The sequence below is a fragment of the Eptesicus fuscus genome, chromosome 3 (genome assembly GCF_027574615.1).
Source record: "Eptesicus fuscus isolate TK198812 chromosome 3, DD_ASM_mEF_20220401, whole genome shotgun sequence".
Lineage (NCBI taxonomy): Eukaryota > Metazoa > Chordata > Mammalia > Chiroptera > Vespertilionidae > Eptesicus > Eptesicus fuscus.
In genome coordinates, this window is record NC_072475.1 from 56,355,826 (window position 1) to 56,379,344 (window position 23,519).

The 23,519-nt window shown below is 46.2% G+C and overlaps 1 protein-coding gene across 3 annotated transcripts in view; it reads right to left on the reverse strand.

Moving 5' to 3' along the window:
* The window catches only part of KALRN (kalirin RhoGEF kinase), a 664,115-nt gene extending 641,247 nt beyond the window's left edge, over window positions 1-22,868 (reverse strand). For all 3 annotated transcript variants that reach the window (XM_028131137.2, XM_054713909.1, XM_028131142.2), the window contains exon 1: window positions 22,600-22,868. In XM_028131137.2, the coding sequence (XP_027986938.2) occupies window positions 22,600-22,672 (73 nt within the window). In that variant the 5' untranslated portion in view covers window positions 22,673-22,868. The remainder of the gene's footprint in view (window positions 1-22,599) is intronic.
* Between the last annotated feature and the right edge of the window lie 651 nt (window positions 22,869-23,519).

Here is a 23,519-nt window from a genome sequence, read left to right on the forward strand (position 1 = left end):
TTAAAGAAGTTGGAGGCTCTGAGAAAATTCAAACAAAACTTTTCTCCTTTCAAAAATCTTCTTTACAGACCAGGAGAGAAAACAAATCGTGTTTAAGAGTAGTTGTTATATATAGATTATGGCTACCCCAAAATTGTTGACTGCACTTTCTTGGGAAGCTCATAAATATTTGGCCGGTCCTATAAAAGTAAGAACTAAGGATACAGTAACTGGCTCAGAATTTATCCTGTGCAGCTAACCCAGAGACCGGCAGGACTAGGGGTTTGTCATTGCTGGATTTCTAAAGGCTGGGGACAGATATCAATCCGTGGCACTTTCCTATCCTGTTTGAGAAAGGGGACACGCCCCCACCCTAAGGCATTTTCTCCCAGTGATCTGAGATATGCAGAGGAGGACCTTCTCCTAAGTACATTCTCAAGGAGACCCCGTTGACTTTCAAAATGACTTGGAGATTGAAGGAACTTCAGCAATCATCCACTTCAGCACCTTCGCTTTACAGTGAAGGAACTCAGGCCTAGAGAGGGGCGGTGGCCTGCCCAAGATCACAGAGGCCAGCACAGAGCTGATCGCAGGACACAGGGCTCCCAGCTCCGGACTGGGGATGTGCCCCTTTGTACCACACTGCAGCCATGGCTGAGCCACAGACAGCCCAACAGACTTGAGAAGGTTTCTACTGACATCCAAAGCAGGGCAGACTTCCACTGATCATATTTTTGGGGAGTCCTCCCCCCACTAAAAAAAAAAAAAAAAAAGACAATCATATACAAGTTTCCTTCTAAGGGCTGAGCAGTGCCTGGAAAATCCAGCCCCAACTACAGCACCCACATAACAGGCAAGGCAAGGGGCTGCAGAAGTCAACCCCGAAGGAGAGGATGACAAACGCAGGGTTAAAAGTCCTGACACCTGGAGAGATAAATTGCCTCCTTTGTTTTTAACCTCCACAAAGGCTGTCCAGGAATTAGCGAGGCTCAGGCTATTGAAGCTACTATATGGGGAGATCATACTGAATCCAACAGCCCAGAAATGGAAAAGTCCCAGCCAACAAAGCCTCAGGAGTGCCCATAGTGAGGGTCCTGGAAGGAATGAGTAAAACATGTACCTCGATGCAGAGCCATTTAAATGTATAAGAACTGAAGAAACGTCTTAGCGGGGGGGGGGAAAAAAATGGCACCACCTCTCCCCCTGGAGTGCTTGACAGAGTCCTAAAGGGATTGCCCTTCTGCTCTGCTCTAAAGAGATTCAGGGTTGGATTTCTTGCCACCTCTGTCATCAGGTTCTGGCAAATCTAGGATTCTATGGGCCTAGGACCTCTGGGAAACCTAAGGTAGCACATTATGACACATTTCAGCCATAGGTCTGTCAGAGAGGACCTCATCTGGGGAGCTAGCTGCCTTGGTCTTTCTCACAGGGAAAACTAAAACCTAAGGGGGAAATCACAAATACGCTTATTTAACACCTAGCATAATGCTACATGCAATAATTGGGAGGCGGGGGGAAGCTGAAAAAAAGTTTCAGAGAATTACCCCGATGCCTGACAAATCAAATAAATACTTCAAAACAAACTAGGTAGAACAGAGTGAATGGCTGTCAGAGCTTAGAAACTGGGCCAGGGTAGAGAGAAGAAATTAGATGACCTGCTTTTGGATTTAAGAGACATGGGTGACATCAGGAACAGGGAACAAGAAACATTCTGGCTAACAACAGTTAGCAGACTTCTGTGAACCCCACACCCCTCCAGCAGTCCACTTATCCTGGTTCAAAAACCAGATATTACAATCAGATTCTGTGAGAACTGCAAAGAATTAAATTACATAACCAAGTTTGCCCTCTGCTAGAAGTGATGCCTTACGGACTCTGTTTGGAAATGCTAAATATCACTTCTATTATCGACTTATATAAAAGTTTTTGGCCAATGGAATTCAAATACTACCACCCCAAAAGTAATTGTTACACCAGATAACGTGAAAGTTTTGCATTTTACCCTTCGGGGTGAGGAATTCACCAACCTTCTTCTTAAAGTTCCAACGGTCCTGAAGGCTGGATGAGCTAAGATATTTGCCATAACCCCACTAATTAAAGAGCTAAATTCAACTAGATCAGTGGTCGGCAAACTCATTAGTCAACAGAGCCAAATATCAACAGTACAACGATTGAAATTTCTTTTGAGAGCCAAATTTTTTAAACTTCTTCTAACGCCACTTCTTCAAAACAGACTCACCCAGGCCGTGGTATTTTGTGGAAGAGCCACACTCAAGGGGCCAAAGAGCCGCAGTTTGCCGACCATGGAACTAGACTACAGACAGTAAGCTCCTAGAGAAACCTTGGTTGGAACTACTGATGATCATAACCCACGAAGTTGAACTTAAAGTTAGTAAATGCTAATCAGGACTTCCAGAACTCCCGGTTAGAGGGAAAGAATACATAACCATTCTCAGGAAGACTACCACACAGCTCACACAGCTTCTACTGCCAAGATACAAATTAGTTCATCGGTGGACAACAGAGCCTAGACCACCCTGCTGTACACAAGTCAGCGGACCAGTGATTCCAACTGTAAGAAATACCGTCTGAGTGTTCCTGGTCTGGAGTCAGGCACAATGTGTTAAGGCTGACTGTCTGGGCAGCATGAAGCTAGGGGCTACTTGCTAGGGAAAGGCCTGAAGGTCCATTCTGAGAGCCCACCAGAGCCTGCAGGGAAGCACCAGCACTGGAGCTAAAAGGAAAAGAAGCCAGTGCTTTCTGAAGCTTTCAGAGCAGGCAGGTGGAGAAGGATAGTCAGCATGCTCTCCATTTGCTTCCAGAGGCTTCTGCAACCTTGTACATAAGCAGCAACAGGAAGATGGGACATAGAAGTGGAAGTGGTAAAAGAGCCGATGCTGAAAAGACACAAGTCTTAAATGCAGCCATCTCTATCCAGCCTCAAGTTTTCCTGTTACCTAGGAACAGTCACAAGGCATGCTGGGAAGAGTAGCCAAAGTATCCAGGTGCACGCTCTGTGGGTTATCTAGGCCAATTCTTGACCCAAGCCTGACATTACTCGTCTATCTGAGATTGCATTTGGCTAGAGGCCCAGGGATTTCCCTGTTTCCTACATGGCAGACATTCTCCCTAGGAAGGGGGAAAATTAATTTGACATAAGCAATCAATCCCACTGGAATGTTTGTGAACACCGAGCCAAGCAGAAATGGATCCTAAAGGGAGTGCTTCTGGGAGGTGATGGGAATTTTAATGCTGAAAAATGATACTGTGTCAAGAACCCAGTATGATGGACGAAGTACACATGTTTGCATCTAAAGCATAAGCAACATTACACACATGCACACAAGCACATATATGCACGCATAGGCATGCACACTTGCCATACTCATGGGAAAAGATGTTTGGGTATATAATTGTCCATCCTTTAGTCACTCTGTTTATATTTTATATTCAAAATGTTTAAAGAGGTTGAAGAATAGAGCAGAGCTAAACCCTTTACAGTAGAAAGCTAAAGTAGCTTGTGAAATGTTCCTGACTCCAGTGCGATTCTTATGGTGCCAGTCTTGGCAAAAGCACCCTTTACCCACAACCCTAGTAAAAAAACTGGAGATTACCTGAGACATCACCTCTCCTTCAACCCCCACTAATGACTAGATGTGAAATCCTGTAGACTCCACTGCCATCACATTTGTTGTTATCAACTGTCTTTCAGCAGTTTTCCAAGTCGAATTCTTATCTCCAATTTTACCCCTTCCAACACCACATTGTCCTTTCTAAATTACTAGTATAATTTTCATTCCATCACTTCAATTCTTTAAAACTCCCCACTACTTACAGAATAAAATCCAAATCCTGGGTTTTGAAAATCTGAGATCTCACAATCATCTCCTGTCTCTCTCACCCTACAATCTCTAATTTGCTATGATCGCCCACAACTCTCTGCCTTTGCCCGCCCTCCTCTCTCTGCCAGCAATGCCCCTCCCTGCCTATAACTCCGGATAATGAACTCATCTTCCAAAAGCCATTCAAGTATCTCCTACTCTATGACTACCAACACATTTGCCAAACTGGGCTTCACTACTCCCTCATTTATGTCTCTGCATTCCACTACTGGAGTTATTTCATATACCTGGAGTGCTTTCATGTATTTTAAAAATATATCATGTTTCCCTCTATCAAAAGGTGAGTTCTCTGAAGGTCTAAAAAATGTGAGGGAAAGGAGATGGGGTTTGGGTAGAAGGAAATGTAGAAGACAGCCAAGATAGCTGCTTAATTACCCATGTCTCCTTTGGAGATGATGTGCAGGCTGGGTTTTCACATGCCCTAGGACATTGAAGATTTTTGGATTGCTTTCACCATCTTCTCTATCTGACTCAAAATAAGAAACATTCAAGGACATGAACTGGCAGGAAGATCAATAAGTGAGTCCTCCCTGTGCTTTGGGAGAGCTGGCAGAGCAGCTCCGATGGAGCCCCAATGAAGGCATTATCTGGGGTGTTCAGGCACATCCCTAATTACTGACTTGGGATCCAAAGGAACAGGCGAGGAAGTGTAGTCCTTTCAACACAGGCCCAGAAACCGCAGAAACTTGGCCCTTCTTCCAAAATATTCTAAGGGCCAAAACAGTTTGAAGCCACTGCTGACCATCAAGATGATTCTTCTAAAGGGAATCAGAGCCGTCTTCACCAAGCAAGGATGTGGGGTCACTCTACGAGCTCTGGCATCAGGGGGTCTAACCAAGCAGTGTCACACTGCAAAGACAGAAGGCCTCAAAATGATGGAAAGTCTGTGCAGCCCACTGACCACCTGGTTTCTAGCCCCGCTGGCTTTACTCTTGTCCCGTTACCTCAGAATGTTCTAGGTAGAAAATGCATTCAAGACCACCGAGCTCAAGTCTCTCGTTGGCCTCAGAGAGGGATTTGACCAAGCTTATCAATAACAATGCTGTTCTCCCTACGCCCAGCCCACTGCTCTTTGCACTTGAACCCAACCATCTGGCACCATCATTTACCTGCTTCTTGATTTCTGCTCTGTACTTTCCTGACCTGTCTGGTTTGCCTTTCTCCCAGTTTCCACTGCCTTCATAGGGAAGAGTGTTCCCCTTTTACCTGGTCCAGTTAGAAACACTGCTCACAGCTACTGAGGCTATTTGAGCCCCAGAGCCCTGGTGTGAGATAGTGTGTAAAATACAGAATTTTTTCCTGTGTAAAAAGAGGTGAAAGAATTTAGGTTAAAAACAACAGCAGCCCGGCTGGTGGGACTCACTGGTTGAACATAGACTTGTGAATCAGGAGGTCATGGTCGATTCCTGGTTGGGGCACATGCCCAGGTTTCAGGCTCAATCCCCAGTGTGGGGTGTGCAGAAGGCAGCCAATCTATGATTCTCTCTCATCACTGATGTTTCTATATCTCTCTCCTCTCCCTTCTTCTCTGAAATCAATAAAAATATATTTTTAAACAACAGCAAACAGAACTCCACCACAGAAAAAGCAGAGCAACTGCCCTAAGCTGGACTTCATTTCTCTATTTACTTTTTATTGATTTAAATTTATCTTATTTGCCCTAACTGGTTTGGCTCAGTGGATAGAGCATCGGCCTGTGGACTGAAAGGTCCCAGGTTCGATTCTGGTCAAAGGCATGTACCTTGGTTGCGGGCACATCCCCAGTAGGGGGTGTGCAAGAGGCAGCTGATTGATGTTTCTCTCCCATCAATGTTTCTAACTCTCTATCCCTCTCCCTTCCTCTCTGTAAAAACTCAATAAAATATATTTTTTTTTTTTAAATTATCTTATTTACCATGACCTTTCTATCGAATATATAGAAATATTCCTAAAAACCTAGACTGATGTTAAAGGAATTAGCTTTATTTGGAAAAAGGAAAACTTGCCAGAACTGCTCATTTTAGGAGGCTAAGGAGAGACTTGGAAAGCAGATCTTAACAGGATAAGGGGGAAACCAGGTCCATTCAAGGCCCCTAACTCAAACGTCAGTCACATTTGCCAGACCTAAACGACGACCTCTCTGAAAGCAGGATTCAGCAGTTCAGCTCTGTGTGACATTCATTACCACCCCATGGCTCTCCTAAGACTAGGAGCTCCTTGAAGACAGAGACTGTGCCATACTCCCCTCTGTACCACAGTGCATGGGATATAAGAAGTGCTCTCTGGAAGATCAACAATGCCCCATTTTCATGTTTACATACACGTAAACATACATGTATATAAATGGAATTCCAATGAAGGCAATCTTAGAAACCCCATTTCTAAACCTTTGTCCCTCAAAATTATTGTTTTAACTAAGGTACTACTTTTTAAAACATAATGTACTTTTCTCTTTTGCATGTCCTTACATATATTTAATCTCTCTCATCTATTTGCCTCAGAGACGTTTAGGATAGTTATGGTAGCAGGTAAAGAGAAAGTGTCAATGCTCAGCTGTCGACACTCAAGATATTTTTAGCATGCAGCTTGAATTCTCAAGCTCCCATTAACATATCAAGATCCAGACTGGGTGAACTTGACCACTGAGAGTATTCAGTATGCGACAGAAGGGAGATTCTTGCCATGAGTGAAGAAGGGAAAGCCCTGTCCTTAAAGCATCAGGGGAACGTGGGAAATTTTCAGTCTAGGAGATCAGATACCAGGGTCTCATGCTCCTCCTATATACCCACCTCAAGGCCCAACCAGGGTTTGAGGAATGGGGAGGGCAGCTTTAAGATATAATATCCCAATAGGTGTGATGGCACCTGAGAACCCTGAGGCCACTCCTGAGGAGGTTGTGGGCCTCTAAGAACATGCCTATCATCCAATCATGTCCCACAATCCACATGGTGCAAAGGTTAGGAAATGAAAACACAGCACTGGCCAAAGTGGGCATCTAGCTGGGTGGGCCAAATGCATAGTTTCTTCCTTCTCACAACTGGTACTGAGTGAGCTGATGATAGTACTCAGAGATGCTCAGAGAGTCGGTGGCCAGTCAAAGGCCTAGGGGTCAGGACTAAGAGGCTGCGATGTGCAGGGACTTTGACTCATAGGCAAATAGTCAGGACATGAGTATTAGTACTGGGGATCAGCACACTATTCTCCAAAATCAAGACAGGTCTAGCTACACCTTTGCAAACAGCAGTACAAGAATCAGACCAGCCCCCAAGAAGTAAAGGGGAATCCAGCCATCATACCACAGCTCTAAGCCCCTCACCCCACCACTACCACCACAAGTTCATGTGTGACCTCTATGCAGACCCCATTCTGAAGAGAAGTGGGAGACACGAGAAAATCTGAGTGACTGAGAAATTTACCTGAAAGATACAGTCATCCAAAAAGACTGATCCAGAAAAAAACAAAACAAACAAACAAAAAAAACCCCAAAAACCTGATATACTATACACTAGCCAAGTTGGGGTGAGGGTTTTTGAGAAAGATGAGTTTCACATTAATAAATTGTAAAAGTAACATTTCCTTTGCATGTCTGCGTAGTAAGAAGTAAGTGGGCAACTGAGCTCCACTGTCACCCATCAGAGAGGAATCCTCAGCCTTTCTGGGAAGTTAGAAGAGCCACTCTTTCACTCTCGTACACACAACTCTTTCCCAAAAGCAAATGGAACTTATCATGAAATGCTTCACTCCATCCCTAGTGCTGCCAATTTCCTACCAGACATGAAAAAATGTACAGCCCTCAAACACAGCTCAGGCGGTCACTTCCATCTGAGTCCCCTAAGCTCAGCTTTCAACCACAACTCAAAACCGAGGGAGACCCCAGAGAAAGGCAGCGACAAAAACTCTTTTCATTTCGTCAGCAATTGTGTGTCCAAAGCATTTTCCTTCCATTACTGCACTTTATCTCATACTCTTCTTATGAGGTACGGCAGGGCAAGGATGTTTACCTCGTTCTTCAGATGAGGAAAGAGAGGTCCCATCTGTAAAAGCAGACATGTTAACTGGCTCGGCCAAGTCACAGAGCTAATTAGTGGTGGGTAGAATTGGAAACTAAGGTGTCCTGAATCACATCCTTGGATTCTTCTAGCCAAATACAGACTTATGGCTTTTGCACACTCAACCTAAAGCGCTTCCATACCTGTGGTATTGGAATTAACTTTCACTCAAGCCCACAGAACACATGTGGCTTTTTTTGGCTAATTGTGACTGCAAATCTGGCTCCTTAGGTCACTTAAAGACACACAGCAAAAGAAGCCTAGAATGGCCTCTATCATTTATTTAAACATCACTAACAAAAGCATCCTTAAACATTACACACAAAGTTATCCTCCAAAGAACAGGAACTGGCTGTACTCCCTCTCTCCTAAGGATAAAAGGAGAGGAAACATCCTGAACCTACAGTGTCCCACATCACCTTTGAAAAGGATCAAATAATAGGTGACCCTTCTTGCTACTCTTTGGACCAAATAATGTCCCAGAACAAACACTAGTGCACAGGAAAGCTGGGTTATAAATATCCATCATTAGGAGAATGGTTAAATAAAATATAGCACATCCACACAACAGAATGTAACACAACTCAAATCAAATGAGGTACTGACATGGAAAAATGCCCGTGATTATAAATTGATAAAAGCAAGTTGCAGAAAAATGGGTATAGCATCATTTCTTTTTGTTAAATAAGTAAGAAAGCCACACATTTGGATAAACATGTACATGCAACAGGTACATATATCTGTTGACTTTTTCTTAACATCAGGAAGGGGGGAGAAAGAGCATTCACTTTGTACCACAGATCCTGCACTTATGTTTTGTGTAAATATTTTGTTTAATAAGTGCCAACGCCTTTACCCCTCCTCTGCCTTCCTACATTATTCCCATATAAAGATGACTTGGCTTATGAAACCGGTTTGGCTCAGTGGATAGAGTGTCAGCCTGTGGACTGAAGGGTCCCAGGTTCGATTCCGATCAGGGGCATGTGCCTTGGTTTCGGGCACATCCCCGGTGGGGGGTGTGCAGAAGGCAGCTGATTGATGTTTCTCTCTCATCAATGTTTCTAACTCTCTATCCCTCTCCCTTCCTCTCTGTGGAAAATCAATAAAATATACTTTTTTTAAAAAAAGAAATGTGTATACTGGTATATCATACATTTAAATTAATTGGGAAAAGTGGCTTCAATTTAGAAAATGTCAATACTCCTTCCCCAATTTGTCTTTCAACTCAACTCAATGATCAAAATACAAACCATAGATCAAGGGAGCTTGTACACATAGAAAATAAGACCAGAAGGAAAAATCTCAAACACACAAGGGTTCTCTCTGGGTGATGGAATCACAGTGGCTTTTCTATCCTTTACATTTGGTCATATTTTCCAAATGCTCTACAGTGAGCCAGCATTAATTTTATAATTAAAAACTTCAGGATTAAAAATGAATGTTCTATGAAAGTATACTGAGAATTGAATCTAAGTGAAACCTGTTGACCACTTACTTAAATTAAATTATCTTTTAGCTTATAGACAACAAATACACATTAAATAAATGAATGAGTAAACCTCCCTTTCTGATTGATCTCCAATTAACCAATTTATATAAGTTCCCCCTTCCCAATGCAACAAGACCATAAACTCTTCAGAAGCAAGAAGCATTTGTTACCCATCTTTAGCAGCCCCCTCAGTATCTGGCATAATACTAGGCACATGGCAGACACTCACTCAATATTGATTAGTTGGTCCATTTGTATATTTGAACCTTCCTGTATGGGTTTTTCTGAAAGAAGAGTACATCTCTACTTTTCCAGTGCCTATGAAATATATGAGTATTCGTAAGCAAATGATAAAAGGGGTCCCCCTCTAATTTACCAGAATCAACAAGAGTTGTGCACTGTATTTCACAGTATTGATTTCAAAGGTCTTTTTGTTTAAGGTAGAATTGCCTGTCCACAACAACAACAAAAAAACACAAAAAACATTTCCTTAGCACAATGTTTCATTATAAAACTCCCAAATGGCCTACACACGAATAAATGGCTCTTTAAAAAAATCAAGCCAACAAATACTAATCAAGCAAGTATTTTCTTCAAGGCACTGACCTGGCTATCAAGAAGAATACAGACAAGTCCAAACCAAAAGTGCGTGCAGCCTACTTGGGGAAACCAGACGTGACCATTTTCCAAAGTAGGGCCTCCAAAAGGCCTTTGATCCATCAATGTTCAGTAAGGTTTTAGGAAGAGGCTGGCATCCAAACAACTCTAGTGCACATCTCATCTCCCCCGTGGAAATCTTGGCAGAGTTAACACCCTAGCACTCAAGAGTCTACTGTTTCTACCTCCTCTCCAGAGCCTCCATGGCTGAGCAAGATTCAGAAGCCTGCATACCTGGCCCAATCTGAACTCAACCAGACAGATCATTCTTTTATGCATTCCTCACTCATTCTCCAGAGAATGGATCCAGTCTGCCTCCTCTCTTTTCAGATTCTCAGCATCCCTCAGTCCATCATATGACCTTGGCTCCCATTCACAGAGAAGACTAAAATCAGCTCAATAAAAGTTCTAGCATCAGACCTGAACACTACCTGATCTTCTCCTGCAGCCACAGAGAAAGAACTGTCCCTCCATCCCAGAGATAACCTCTGTGTCTGGGAATCCCATCCTTTTCTGACTTTGAGGAAGCTAGAGCTCACCGTTACCCTGCCCACACACATATCACCTTCTAACACCTTCAGTCTCTACACCACTGCCTCCTCCAATGACTTTTTCACACATTCAAAGATTTTCTCTCTCTCTGGAAAATAAAAAAAATAAAAAATTCACTGGACCTGATGACTTTTGTAAAATTATTATTAAAGTATAATTTGTGTACACAAAATTGCACATATTAGTCTACAGCTCACTGACACTTCACAAACAGAACACACTTCTGGTCAACAAACAGGACATTGCCAGTACTCTCAAAATTTCCTTTCGATCACCACTTTATTTTTCTCCTTATTTTTATTACCAGGCTTCTTGAACCGTGGTCTGTCTTCAATTTCACCACCTCCTCATCTATTTCAGCCTAAGCAACTCCTCTTGAGTGAATTCTCCCCACACCCACCCAGATGAGGTTGCCGATCCTTGATCCTCTTATGGCACTTAATATATTACATTGCAATCATTTGCTTTATGTGTCAGGCAATCCAACTAGACTGTTTTGTGGAAAATATTATTTTTAACTTGTTTGTGTGCCCCCCAGTGCCTGGCACTTAGTATGTGCACAGCTTGTGTTTGACACTTGAATGAGTGAGTGCAGGAATAAATAAAGAGAACCACTCACTGAAATCTAGCACTCTGCTGAACTTGATCAGTTCTTTGTCCAGTTCTCATCAAAAGTAATAATGATATTTAGCTATCAACACTCAGTGGTTGGGATCAGAAAGAATGACTAGAAAGTTGTACTGTTCCAATGTTTGGTTAAGCACTCTCTTTACATCAAGAATCTGAGCCTGTTATGTGCCAATGCACTGGGGTACAGAGAAGGGACTTAATATCTTGCGCTTACCCTCCAAATTAAAGCTGTGACATCACTCCCAATGGTGTTCTGTCCTTCCATGGCCACACACCAACGTGGAGTCCTGCCAATCTTTTTCTTAACTGTTCCTGAAGCTACTCCTCCCTCTCCCCACAGCCTCCTTTCCAGGACAGTAAAAAGTCACAGACAGGAATCCCCCAGGAGCCCCAGACCCCACCTCCTAGCCCCCTTTTGTCATATCCAATTAACCATCTGCCAGTCTCCGGGGTCTCCTTCTAGGCCTACAGTCCAGCTGCCAACTCAGTACTGTTTCCCCACCCCACCCCACCCCCACCCATAGATGCTCATTGTTCCTGGGCTGCAGGGTAAGAGTGTAAAAGATGGGGAATTTTAGCCATATTCCCAGTCCCTGCCTGCCATGGCCTGGAATAGCTATAACTACAAGCTTAAAATCATACCCATACCTATCTCTATGCTGTTACAGATGGAAGGAAGAACTGGAGGGAGGGAGGGAGGGAGGGAGGGTGGGAGGGAGGGAGGGCGGGCGGATAGGTAGGTTGGGGAGAGAAGGGGGAAACATGCTATTGAAACATCATAATTTTCATGATTTGGAAAATAGACTCATCTATCTAGTAATATGATTATATTACATATGTTACAAATATATTACATCTATTGCAAAATAATCATTACTAGTAATAAAATCGCATTTCTATTACTATTTACAATATGAATATAACTATAACAATATACAGTATATCTACAAACATCCAGCGATCCTGAGAGGTAAGGATTTTTTTTACCCATTTTACAGATGAGAAAATTGCAGGTCAGAGAGGTTGTAACTTGCACAAGGACATACAGCTAGTAAGTTCCTACGCTGTTTTAACACTGATTCTGGGGCTGAGCTACATCTAAGGAAACTCCCACCTCCTTCTACTCTAAGAAATAGAAGCCCAGTCCCCCACAGCCCACCTTTTAATAATAGCAGCCCTCGGATTCCTATTCCCCACCCCTCTGGAGGGCTGCATCAGGTCTCTGAGAAGCCTTTAATGAAATAGGGCTTTTAACTTAATGAGAGTTCTTGGGTTTGTCCCTCAAAGGAGAGTGGAGAGACCAGTCAGAGGGAGTGCTCTGGGGCCAACAGAATTGGAGTGCTCTTGTGTGAGGTGTTCGTCTTCATGAGGCTCTTCCATAATCTCTATGCTTCCTCTTTCTTCTAGGACTTCTAGAGGCATTGAGAAAACTCTGGAAATTCAAGAGCAGGTCCCATCCCAGGGAGATCCAGTATCTGATAGCCAGGCATGGACCTTTCCCCAAGAAGCAGCCCCCAATATCTTCGTGCCTGAGTCCCCCCGCCCCCTCTCTCCTTCCCCACTCACCATCCACCCCACTAACTTGCCTTTGGGACTCACACTCTGTTAGGGGTGATTCTGCAGATGGGACTATATAGCCTACAGCAGATCCTACCTTGGCCTACAAAAGAAAAACACCAGCATTTCGAAAAGGATTGCTAATTTGGGATCTCCTAGACTTCTTCCCATCTTTTCTGTTCACTGGCCTCCTAGGGTGGCAAGCCAACCCAGCTCACCCATTTTACATGTGCCCTCAGCTCACACCACCCTCCTTAAGCATGGCACCACTAGCCTCTGAATCTCCAAACCAGCTGATACTCTCTCTGCTGGGACCTTTGATCAGGCACATTATGCCCTCAGCTGAGGTCCTTGACGGCCAGCTACTTTACTAAGGTCCACCTTCCCCCAGTCTCCTTCTCTGGCCCAAAGCTCACCATGCAGCTGACATTGAAATCCACTCCTCCAGGCTCAGTGAGGACTTTCCTCCATCAATTCCTCCTCTCTTTCCTGAATATTCATTCTTTTCCTCATGCCTGCCTTCTCCTTCCTCCCCACCCCTAGGTATTCACATATCTTCCCCACCTAAAAAAAGCCTTCCCTCAATTCTGTTACCCATCTCCAACTACCTTACTATTTTTAACCTTCCCTTCACAGCCAAACCTTTCCAAAGAGTCATCTATATGCACTCCCACCACTTCCTCCCCATCCACTCCTTCCCCATTCCCCTCGCAATTTGGATTCCAACTCCCATACATAATTTCAAAGGTTACCAATCTCCCAGCATCCAGAACCAAGGAGGTTTGCTCAGTCCCCAGCTCCCTCCACCTCTCTGCAGCTTTAGGCCCTGTTGAAGACCTGTTTTTCTGCAAGCACTGCTCTCTCCTGGTTTTCCTCCAGTTTTTACTTGAGTCTATAGCTCTGTCCTTGGCCCTCAGCCCTTAAGTCTATATATGCTTTTCATGTATTATCTCATCTATTCGGATAATCTAGCCACAACTTCTTAAGGATATCTCTCAAATCTACTTTCCCGGCTCTGGCCTCCCTCCAAAGCTCCCAACTCTCTCCTTTATCCACCTACGGAATCAACACCTCCCTTAGCTATTTCACTGACACCTGAAATGCAACATGTCCCAAAGTAAACTCCCAAATCCTCTCTCTCCTCCTGCCTCCCCACAGCTGCTTGTCCTCTTCCTAACTCCTTGTTTTCATTTAGGGTATCTACATTCCTTCCCACCCTCCCCACCCCCAGTCATCCAGGCTCTAAGCTTTGGAGTAATCTTTGATTCCTGCCTTTTCCTTGACATGTCTACATCCAAGTTGCCAAGTCCTATAAACTCTACCTCCACAAGGTCCCTCATATCCATCCCCTCCTCTCCATTTCCACTGTGGCATCTCAAGTTCAGACCCTCCTTACCTATCACAGTGGTCTCCCAATCCTGCCCTAGCCAGCAGCACCTCTCTCATTCTAATCAGTAGAACTGCCAGATTTATCTTCCTGACCATGTCATCACCCATTCAGAAACTTTTAGTGTCTCCCAAAAGCAAACTGCAGAAAAGACCAAACTCCTTGGCCTGTGACTCAAAGCCCTTTATAATCTAGGAGCCCAGTAAATGTTTGATAAATGAAGCAATCAGTCAACCTGATCCTCACTCCCTTATGAATTTTATCTCCCTTTAATCCTCCACCTGTATTCTGAGTCACATAAACTGGACCTCTTACTGTCCCAAATATGCCATGGAAGTCCGCACCTCCTTCTAACATGGGTCGAACCTGGAAACACAATACTTTCTGTCTTTCCCATCCAAATCCTACCCCTCCTTCAAGTCTCAGCTTAAGAAGTAACCACTTCCTCAAGAACGCAGCTCATCTACAACTTTTCACTCCTACTTGTGTATCCCTCATGTCCATATTTTCTAGCTAATGTCCAGCTCCCTTCTAATAATGCCATGGGACAGAAGGGGAGGAGACAAAGCTAATTCAATAGTTTTCTTCTTTACTTCTCTGAATTAATTCCTCTGTCCTACCAGCTGATTCTTTCTGTTCCCTCACTCCTCAGCAGACACGATTTCAAGCAGCTCTATTGATCCAACAGCTCTGTGGCTGTCAATCATTTCCTAGTTATTTTGCTGCCATTCACACACAAAAGAGTGGCAGGAGAAGTCTGAACTGCATGCAGACAGAGAAGGAGCAGGAAGGGCTGATTCACTGCACCCACCTGAGGCTTGGCAGAAGACATAACTCCGTTCTTGCTAGGCACCTCCAGATGGCATGGGGCCATGTGCCAGAGCCTGGGGGCTGGCATTTTTATACTTTTGCAGAGGAGGCTGGAAAGGTCCCATGGAAGTCAGATTAAATAAGATAATACTTGTCAGAAGAGGCACTTAGAGTAATAGAACATTCAATTTGGAAGGAACTATCCACATATATTTGGATAGAACTGTACAACTTATAAAGACCGTTCACACACACTATCTTATTTGAGTCTCTCAATAGTCCTGTTGGGAGTATGGGGGTATTGTCCTCATCTTACAAAGATGTTAAAGTCACTTGCCCAAGTCATTCAGATAAGTAGAGAGCAAAGGGGAGTGTTCATCTCCTGCTCTCTTGCCTAACCTTCTAAGCTTACTTCATGGACTTCTTTTTTCTCTTTTTCCTATTCCTTAAATCCAAGTGCTCCCTGAGGGGATACATTTATATCCATTTCCCTTCCTGCTCTATATTTTTTCTTTTAATGATTTTATACACTCCCATAGCATAGTACATGGCTGCAGTAGGCACTCGATAAATATTTGTCAAACAAATCATTAAACGATTGAATGAAAGAACTGAGGCCCAAACCCTAGCCTTCTGATTCCACAGACAAGCTCCTTGTACTCCATCAGCTTGCCTCTCTGGCATCCTCTCCCACCCCATGTCAAAAGCCCTGCACAGCACCCCTTCCAGAGATACCTCAGCCTTGGTGCTATCACATTCACTCAATAACTAAAACAGCAGGAACAACAAAGGCTAGGATTGCAAGTGTGTCAGAAATCGCTAGGTGCTTTTTACACATTGTTTTCCCTCTTAATCCTCTCAATTATTATCAAATTGTTATCAAAACAAAACTGAGACGGATTGCTCTCTTCCTGTAAAATTATTATTAGTCCAGTGTTTCAGAAGACTGAGGTTGTGAGGAATTAAATAATTTACCCAGGATTCCATCCTTAGTTAGTGCTGAGTCTATCTTACACAACAAAGCCCGTGATCTCTGGTATACAGGGTTTCTCAGCCTCAGCACTATTAACATTTGGGGCCAGATAATTCTTGATTGTCCTGTGCACTATAAGATGATTAGCAATACCCTAGACCTCTACCCACTAGATGTCAGTAGCAAACCCCCTCCCTGAATCATAACATCGGAAAAAAAATGTCTCCAGACATTTACAGTGGTTCCCTGGGGATAAAATTGTCCCCAGTTGAGAATCACTGGACTATACCCTACTGACTATTTCCACAAGTAAACAAACTGCCAAGTTCCAGAACCAGAAAGAACACTGAAAAGTAAAAATGTTCGTTCTCCAACACCTAAAAAGGACCTCTGCTTCACCTGTTCTAATGTTTTGCTTTGATATTTACAGTCAGTAGACTTTTCTTACTTCTAATTTAATTTCTTTCTGTAGTTTCAGTTTATCCCAAGACCTATTTCATCCCACAAAAGTCGACTGAATACAACTAGACAGAATGTACCAATAATAGAGTTATTGATATTTGGTAGCATAAGGAAGAAGCAAAGCCCCCCCAAATCTTATGGAGATGTGCCTGGGTGTCACTGATACGTTCTAAAATACAGTAACATAGAAATAACCAATGTGAATGCAACATTAGAAATACTAACAACTTTCCCTCTCCAGAACAACAAAGTCCTCTCGCTACTCCCCACATGTTCCTGGAAAATTGTGTGACTAAAAGCCCAATTCATGATGAGTAGAAGTAGAAGAGAATCAAGAAGGAACAATAAACACTTAATTACGCATCATGTTTACATTCTGGATCACCCAGCACAATGTCAAAAAAGGGTGTTTTCTATTGCTGCAGAAGAGCACTCAGGATGTAAGAGACCCCTCCCCTTTAGGTGCCTGGCAATGCACAGCCAGGGTGGTCATATTTAGTCGAAGAATTGCACACAAACATAGGTTGTTATTCCCAAACCTCCCTTCTCTATGATCTGAACATGATGATGTCCAGTTCCTCCATCTAAATAGGATGGGGCTATCATCTGAGAGAAAAGTTTAAAGAATCGTACAGTGAATACCAATATACCATCACCTAGATTCAACAACTGTTCATATATTGCCATGTTTGCTTTATCTATATTGGGGGAGGAGAAGTATCAATCACAAGCTTTTTAAAGATTCTTTTTCCTTACCTCCAAAGAACAAAGAATTTCAATAGTAGAAATCAACCCTACATGTATGAAAGGGCAAAAAAACAACATACCACCACTGATGAAATGAGAAAATGAGTACAGACAAGTCAGTGTTTCAGGAACTTGGAGGCGAGGATTGCTCTTCTGAGTGGCAAAAGCTCCCAGAAGAAGGTGGGGCTCAAGTTTTAAAGAATGAGTTGGATTTTTGTTGTTGTTAATCCTCACCTAAGGATATTTTTCCATTGGTTTTTAGAGAGAGTGGAAGGGAGAGGGAAATACAGAGAGAAACATCAATGTGATTGGTTGCCTCCCGCACGCACCCCAACCAGGGCCAGGGATGTATGTGCCCCTGACCAGGATCAAACCCAGGAGCCTTCAGTCCACAGGCCAACGCTCCACTGAGCCAAACTGGCTAGGGCAGCATTTGGAGAATGGGGGTGCCAGGGTGGATGATTCAAGGAGAACATGAATCAAGATGCCCTTGGATAGTGAGAAAAGCAGTCAGGCTGGAGCTGAGCTGTAAGAACTTGACCCTAAAGGCACAGGGGAGTTATTGTAGGTCCAGAGACCAAGCAGTAATGTGATGCAAGTAGTATAATCTACTTTGTGAAGTACAATCTGCCTGCAGGTGCCAATTTGAAGGGGGCGGGGGGCGAGCAGATTCCAAGGGATAAGAATGAAGGCCACAAATGAGTCCATGATTGGCATGATGGGTCCTGGCCTAGGGAAGAGGCCCTGCAGATGGACAACAGGGCTAACTATGAAAGACAATTCAATAGGGCTTGTCAGAGGAGAGATTCCTCACAGACTATAAGTACCAAGGAAGAAGCAAAGCCTCCCAAATCTTACGGAGGTGCGCCTGGATGTCATCGATACGTTCTAAAATACACTAATATAGAAATAGCTGATGTAAACGCAATATTAGAAATATTAACAACTTTCCCTCTCCAGAACAACAAAGTCCTCTTGCTACTCCCCACAAGTTTCTGGGAGCTAGTCTGGGGAGTTATCAAGACATACACAGCTGATTTTGAGGCTGGCCGAAGTCCAAGTGACAGCAAACACTCCAGCTAAAAATGTCTGGATTCACAGGACAAAGCTCAACAGAAGGACAGAGGTGGAAGATATTTCCACATCATTCTGTTTTCATTTATCTTCTTGTTTTACCCTTGAATCTTAAAGAAATAGTTTTCTCCTATGTCACCAAAGCTAAGTTCTTACATTTGTTAGAAAACCCACTCTTACTTCACCTCTTCAAGTATCTAACTCAACAATCAATCTCACATCTGCAGTTTGTCCTGTCCACAAGCTTGCTCCCTTCCACCTCCAAACCTGTTCTGACTCTGAAACACACACACACACACACACACACACACACACACACACACACTGCTCTTCTTGATACTAACATCCCTTATGATGAGCATACAACCTCTTTTTCCTTTCACTGATAAACTCTGCAAGTAACTGCTTTCTACCCACCATCCCAAGTCCCTATTCTAAATTCCTCTTTTAATACTATCCTCCCAAGAGCTCCCAGTGGCCTTCTTTTTATCACATCCAGTGACACTTATCCAGCGCTCCTGCTTTCCTCCTACTCAATATGCCTGTAGCCTGTCATCACATCAAAACCCACGCCGACTTTCTGGGGTCCCCAGGATCAAGTCTCCTTTGCTGTCACTTCCTAAATAAGGGTTTCTCCCCCAATTTCTTGATGCAGCAAGTTTCCACATCTACATTGCCAACTCTAACCTCTGCCTATGCTCCTGTCTTGAGGCCACATTTCCCAAAAACAGCTCCACCTGGATGTCCCTCAATCACCTCCAATTATCCACATTTGAAGCTAACGTCACTACCTGCAAAACCAGCTCCTGTCTTCAACCAGACCACGTCAGTAGGGACACTGTCAGTCCTCTGCAATGCCAACCCAGCTACTTCTGCTTCTTCATGGGCTTAATTTTCTTTTCCCCCTATAACTAGTTTGTCAACAAATCCCCACATTTCCACCTTTGAAAATGTCTCTGTGTTGTCCCTGATTCCCCATCCTTTTGCCACCAAGCCTCCCGCGCCGCCCACCCCACCCCCGGGTCTGGATCACTTTTGCATCTCCCTGGATTCTCTCTCTCTTCTCCACTTCATCAGTAATATTACCTCCAGGTTAAACTTTCCAAATATCACTTTCTTCAGGATATGCCCTTGCTCAAGAACCTAAATGACTCCCTACTGACCCTGAATCAAATCCAAACACTTCTCTTGGGCTTCCAAGGCTCTTCCTATCTGGCCTTGCCCTACTTACCAATCCTGTTTCCTCTTCCTCCCCAAACTACACCTTCCATTCGGTCAGCCAGAAATCCTCAATGTCATTGCCCCAAACTCCCTGTGCCCACACTGCTCTTCCCGCTCCCCATCCACAGCCCTCCCCAAGGGCGATCCTCAGTTCCACTCGTCTGCAGTTCTGTCAACTTTTTATCTTATAGCACCATAATGTTTAGCAAATAATTAGTCTCTGAGAAGTAATTGTCAAACACCTTTTTTAAAGTTCTTCAAGGGCAGAAAGCACTTTGAATATTTTGTTAGTATTCCACAGCATCCTGGACAGCAAAAGGCTTCTAGAAGTTGAAAAATCCTCGTTGGCTGTCTATTCCATTTCGTTCCTATTCCCAGTTCTGAGTTTCCATATTTCCCCTTCTCTGCCTCATAACCATGATCAATAAAATTAATGAGACGCACTTTCCCAGGCTTGGAACAGAGAATTCCCAGGTAGATGATAAGGAGTCCACCAATCTATAAGGATAGTGTGCTGGGGTGGTGTCTGTGTGTGTCCACATGCATGCAGGGAAGTAAGATTTAAGAATTCTAGCTTAATCAGTTGGTCGAGAGAACTGAAATACCAAAATAATTGGAAGATGACAAGTAAGGGACCAAAATGATAGAATACTTTGAAACATGCCTGATTAGAGGCACAGTATGCCATAGTTTTGACAAAGCAATTGCCAGTCTGGTCTCAGTGCATGCAAAATTTTCCACCAAAAAGAAGGAGGTAATCCTGGCACGGGGGCCTTTGAGAATTTGTTTGAAGGTTTTCCCAGTTGTTCAGTTGAATAAATTCATAATGTCCTGATGACCAGGTGTAGTGCTATGTCCCATAGACAGGGGGATCAGAAGGAAAAAGGTTAAGAAATATGGCCTTTTCCGAGCTCAAGAATCCCCAGCAAAAGCCCAGGCTAAAGATTGGGAAGGGTAAGATCAAGAAGCAGAGCACAGAGGGCCAGCCTGCACTCCCTTTTGGAACTTGTTACAGGTAATCAGTCATTTCCAGCCATAGGCATTGAGGTTTTCACATTTCTCCGATTCTAAGAGCACATCAGACCCAGCCTCCCTTCAACAAGGCCGCCCAAGGAGGAAAGAATATCCCTAACAGGAGTCCCCAGGAGTCTGCTATTCACTCTGTGATTTGAGCCTGGGATAGACAATGTGAGCTCCGTGTTGTGTTTTGAAAGGCCCTGGGAAAAGTAACACATTGGACCATTAGAGGCCATTAACACCATTAACACTGTGTGAATTCATTTGTCAGAAATTAGCAAGCCTCCAGAAACTACGCTCCGCTCCAAGGGCCTGGGACAGAGAATAGACAGGAACCAGTGTTTAGGTGGTTGGAAAGGGAAAGGAGGAGGGAACGCCAAAAAATAAAAGTGAGGTCTAAAAAGAAAAAGTGGGAAGGCTCCCACTTCAAGAGTTTTCCTCAAGCTAAAAAAAGGCAGACTTTTGCCCCAGATGGGAGGCAAGAGGGGTCAGGAAGACCCCCTGGTGAATGTTTTCTGGTATCATTTAGCTCATAAAAATCTCACCCTAGATGGCAGGCTACAAACTCAAGTCAAGTCTGAGATGATGGCTCCCTACATGCACTTTAGAATCCATGCTGTGGTTCCCAGTGGGGGGGGGGGGGGGGGGAGAGAGAGAGAGAGAGAGAGAGAGAGAGAGAGAGAGAGAGAGAGAGAGAGAGAATGAGAATGAATATGAATGACCATGAGTGTGTGTGTGTAGAATCCACCTCTGGGGGAAAGGAAGGAGGGAGAGAGGCAAGGCTGATCCCTAGGAAGCAGGATAGGGTAACAGGGGCTCCCTCTGCTTTCCCCCCGTCCTGGCATCTGCTCCTGTACTCCAGCATTTTCCTTTCCAGACCCACTAGAAAATGAACATATGGGCCAATCAAGTCTTGACTTCTAAAGCCACAAGCCTCCCCAACAAAGCACTCCTAGAGATGACCTCCAGGGCCAGCCGGTGAGGTTAGGAAACAGATGGATGTGCAGAGAGCTTCAGAGCTACCCTGATCCCTGACCCCTCCAGTTCGTGTCCTCTAATCCAACTTACTGAAGGAGAGGGCAGAAGCGCCAGTCCCCATAACTTACTGGACTCCGTGGGACAAAGATCCCAGACAAAATGGTTCCAGACATGGGAGATGGGGAGCTCTATCTCCCGAGCTGGTGGAAGCCACAGGTAAAAGGGACTTGGGGAATCCCTAGCCATCAGAAAGACAGGGCCACAGGTGGTGGGGAAATGAGGGCGGTAGGTGTCTGTTCTGGGAAGGGGCTCTGTAGCCAAGGAACAGGGGAAGCTATAGCCCTGGGGGATGGGAGATGGCGAGGCTGCAAACGCTGGGAAGACGACTCTGGGGGCTTCACAACCCACGGGCAAGCCAAGATCCAGTGGGTGTGTATGAGGACGACGCTAACTCGCACTTCCAGGAATGAGTGGTTCTTAGGAAAAGCTTATCTGTTTCCAGAACTGGAAAAGAGGAGGACAAGGAGGAGGTCCGAGGCGCCCACCGCCCTCCCAACACGATCTGCCTCTCAAGTCTAAGACGCTGGCTCCCCGCACACACCCGGCTTGACCGTCCTGGGTCCGCCCCGCTCCTGACTGTCAGTCTGCAGCCTTCGTGACTCCGGGTCCCCGCGGCCCTCTTTGCCCATCGGGACCCCGGGCCCCTGGCCGAGAAGGGGTGCCAGCCCAGGGCGGCCGGAGCCGGGCTGACAGGCGCTGGGAGAAGGGGGACCGAGGGAGGGGCCGGGGACGCCCGGGAGCCCGAGCGGCGCGCTGCAAAGTGATCCCGCATCGCCCCATCCCCGCGCTCCCGGGGAAGGCAGCCGAGGGCACCGCCTCCCGCTTCCCCACCACAGACTCCCGCAAGTGGGGTGGACGCCGAGGGGCGCCGCGCTCCCAGCCCCCCACTCACCCCCCGAAACGCTACCAGCATTGCCATAACAACAGGAATCTCGGCAACTCCAGCCCGGACGACGAGGGGGGCTGCTCCCCGACATGCACACCGCAGCAACAGCCCTGCTTCCCCAAACTTGTCCGAGACGCCGCGTCCGAGGCAGCGGCCCTGCCCCCGGCCGCCCGCGCCCTGCCCAGCCTACCTGTCCGGAAAAAGGCGTCCACGTCCGAGTCGGCTGCTCCTCCTTCCTCCGCCGCCCCCTCCGGGGGGTTCATGACTGGGGGAGGGCGTCCGCGAGCAGCCGGGGGCCGGCGAAGCCTGGGGCCGAGGGCTGCCCGCAGCCGGGTGGGCGGAGGGCGCGGGGCGCAGCGGCTGCGGCCGCGGACCCGTTGGACTCCGGGCTCCGAGGGCTGGAGGCTGGGCGGCGGGGCTGGGGCAGGGAGCGCCGAGCCTCCCTCAAGCGGAGGCGCGCGGCGGGCTGGGGGCGCCTGCCGCCGGCTCCCCCATGGTCCCCCTCCCCGGGGGCGCTGGCCGCCTGCTGTCTGCCGGGGCCGGGCCCGGGCCGGGGTCCGGGCTGCCTGGGCGCCCGCTCCTGCTCGGCGGCGGCGGCAGCTGGCTCTCCTCCTCGCCCGTCTGCCTGTCTCTATTGTTCAGCCCTGCTCGGCTCTCCTCTTTATTTTTCCTCCTCCCTCCCGCCCTCCCTGTCTCTCTACCTCCTCCCTCCCTCGCTCGCTCGCCCGCTCTCTGGCTCCCCCTCTGGCTCCCGCCGCCGCCGCCGCCGCCGCCGCCTGCCAGCTCCTCCCCCGGCTCCCGCTCCTCCGTCCCGGCCAACAATGACCGGGCAGCGCCGAGCTCCGCGGAGGCTCCGGCCCGGGCCGGGGCTGGCCGCGGACCCCCCGGCGGCGCGGTCGCCTCCTCGCCCCGCGGCCCGGCGCCGGCCTCTCGGGGGGCCGAGAGCCGCCCCGAGCTATTGTTCCCGCGGTGCTAGGCCGGCTTCCTGAGCCCCGCAGGAAAGCCCCGCGCGGGGGGCGGCCGGGGGGGCGGGGCCGCCCGGCGCACGCGGGCTCGCCCCGGGCTCCGCGCCGCGCCCCGCTCCCAGGTGTGCGAGGGGGAACCCCAGGC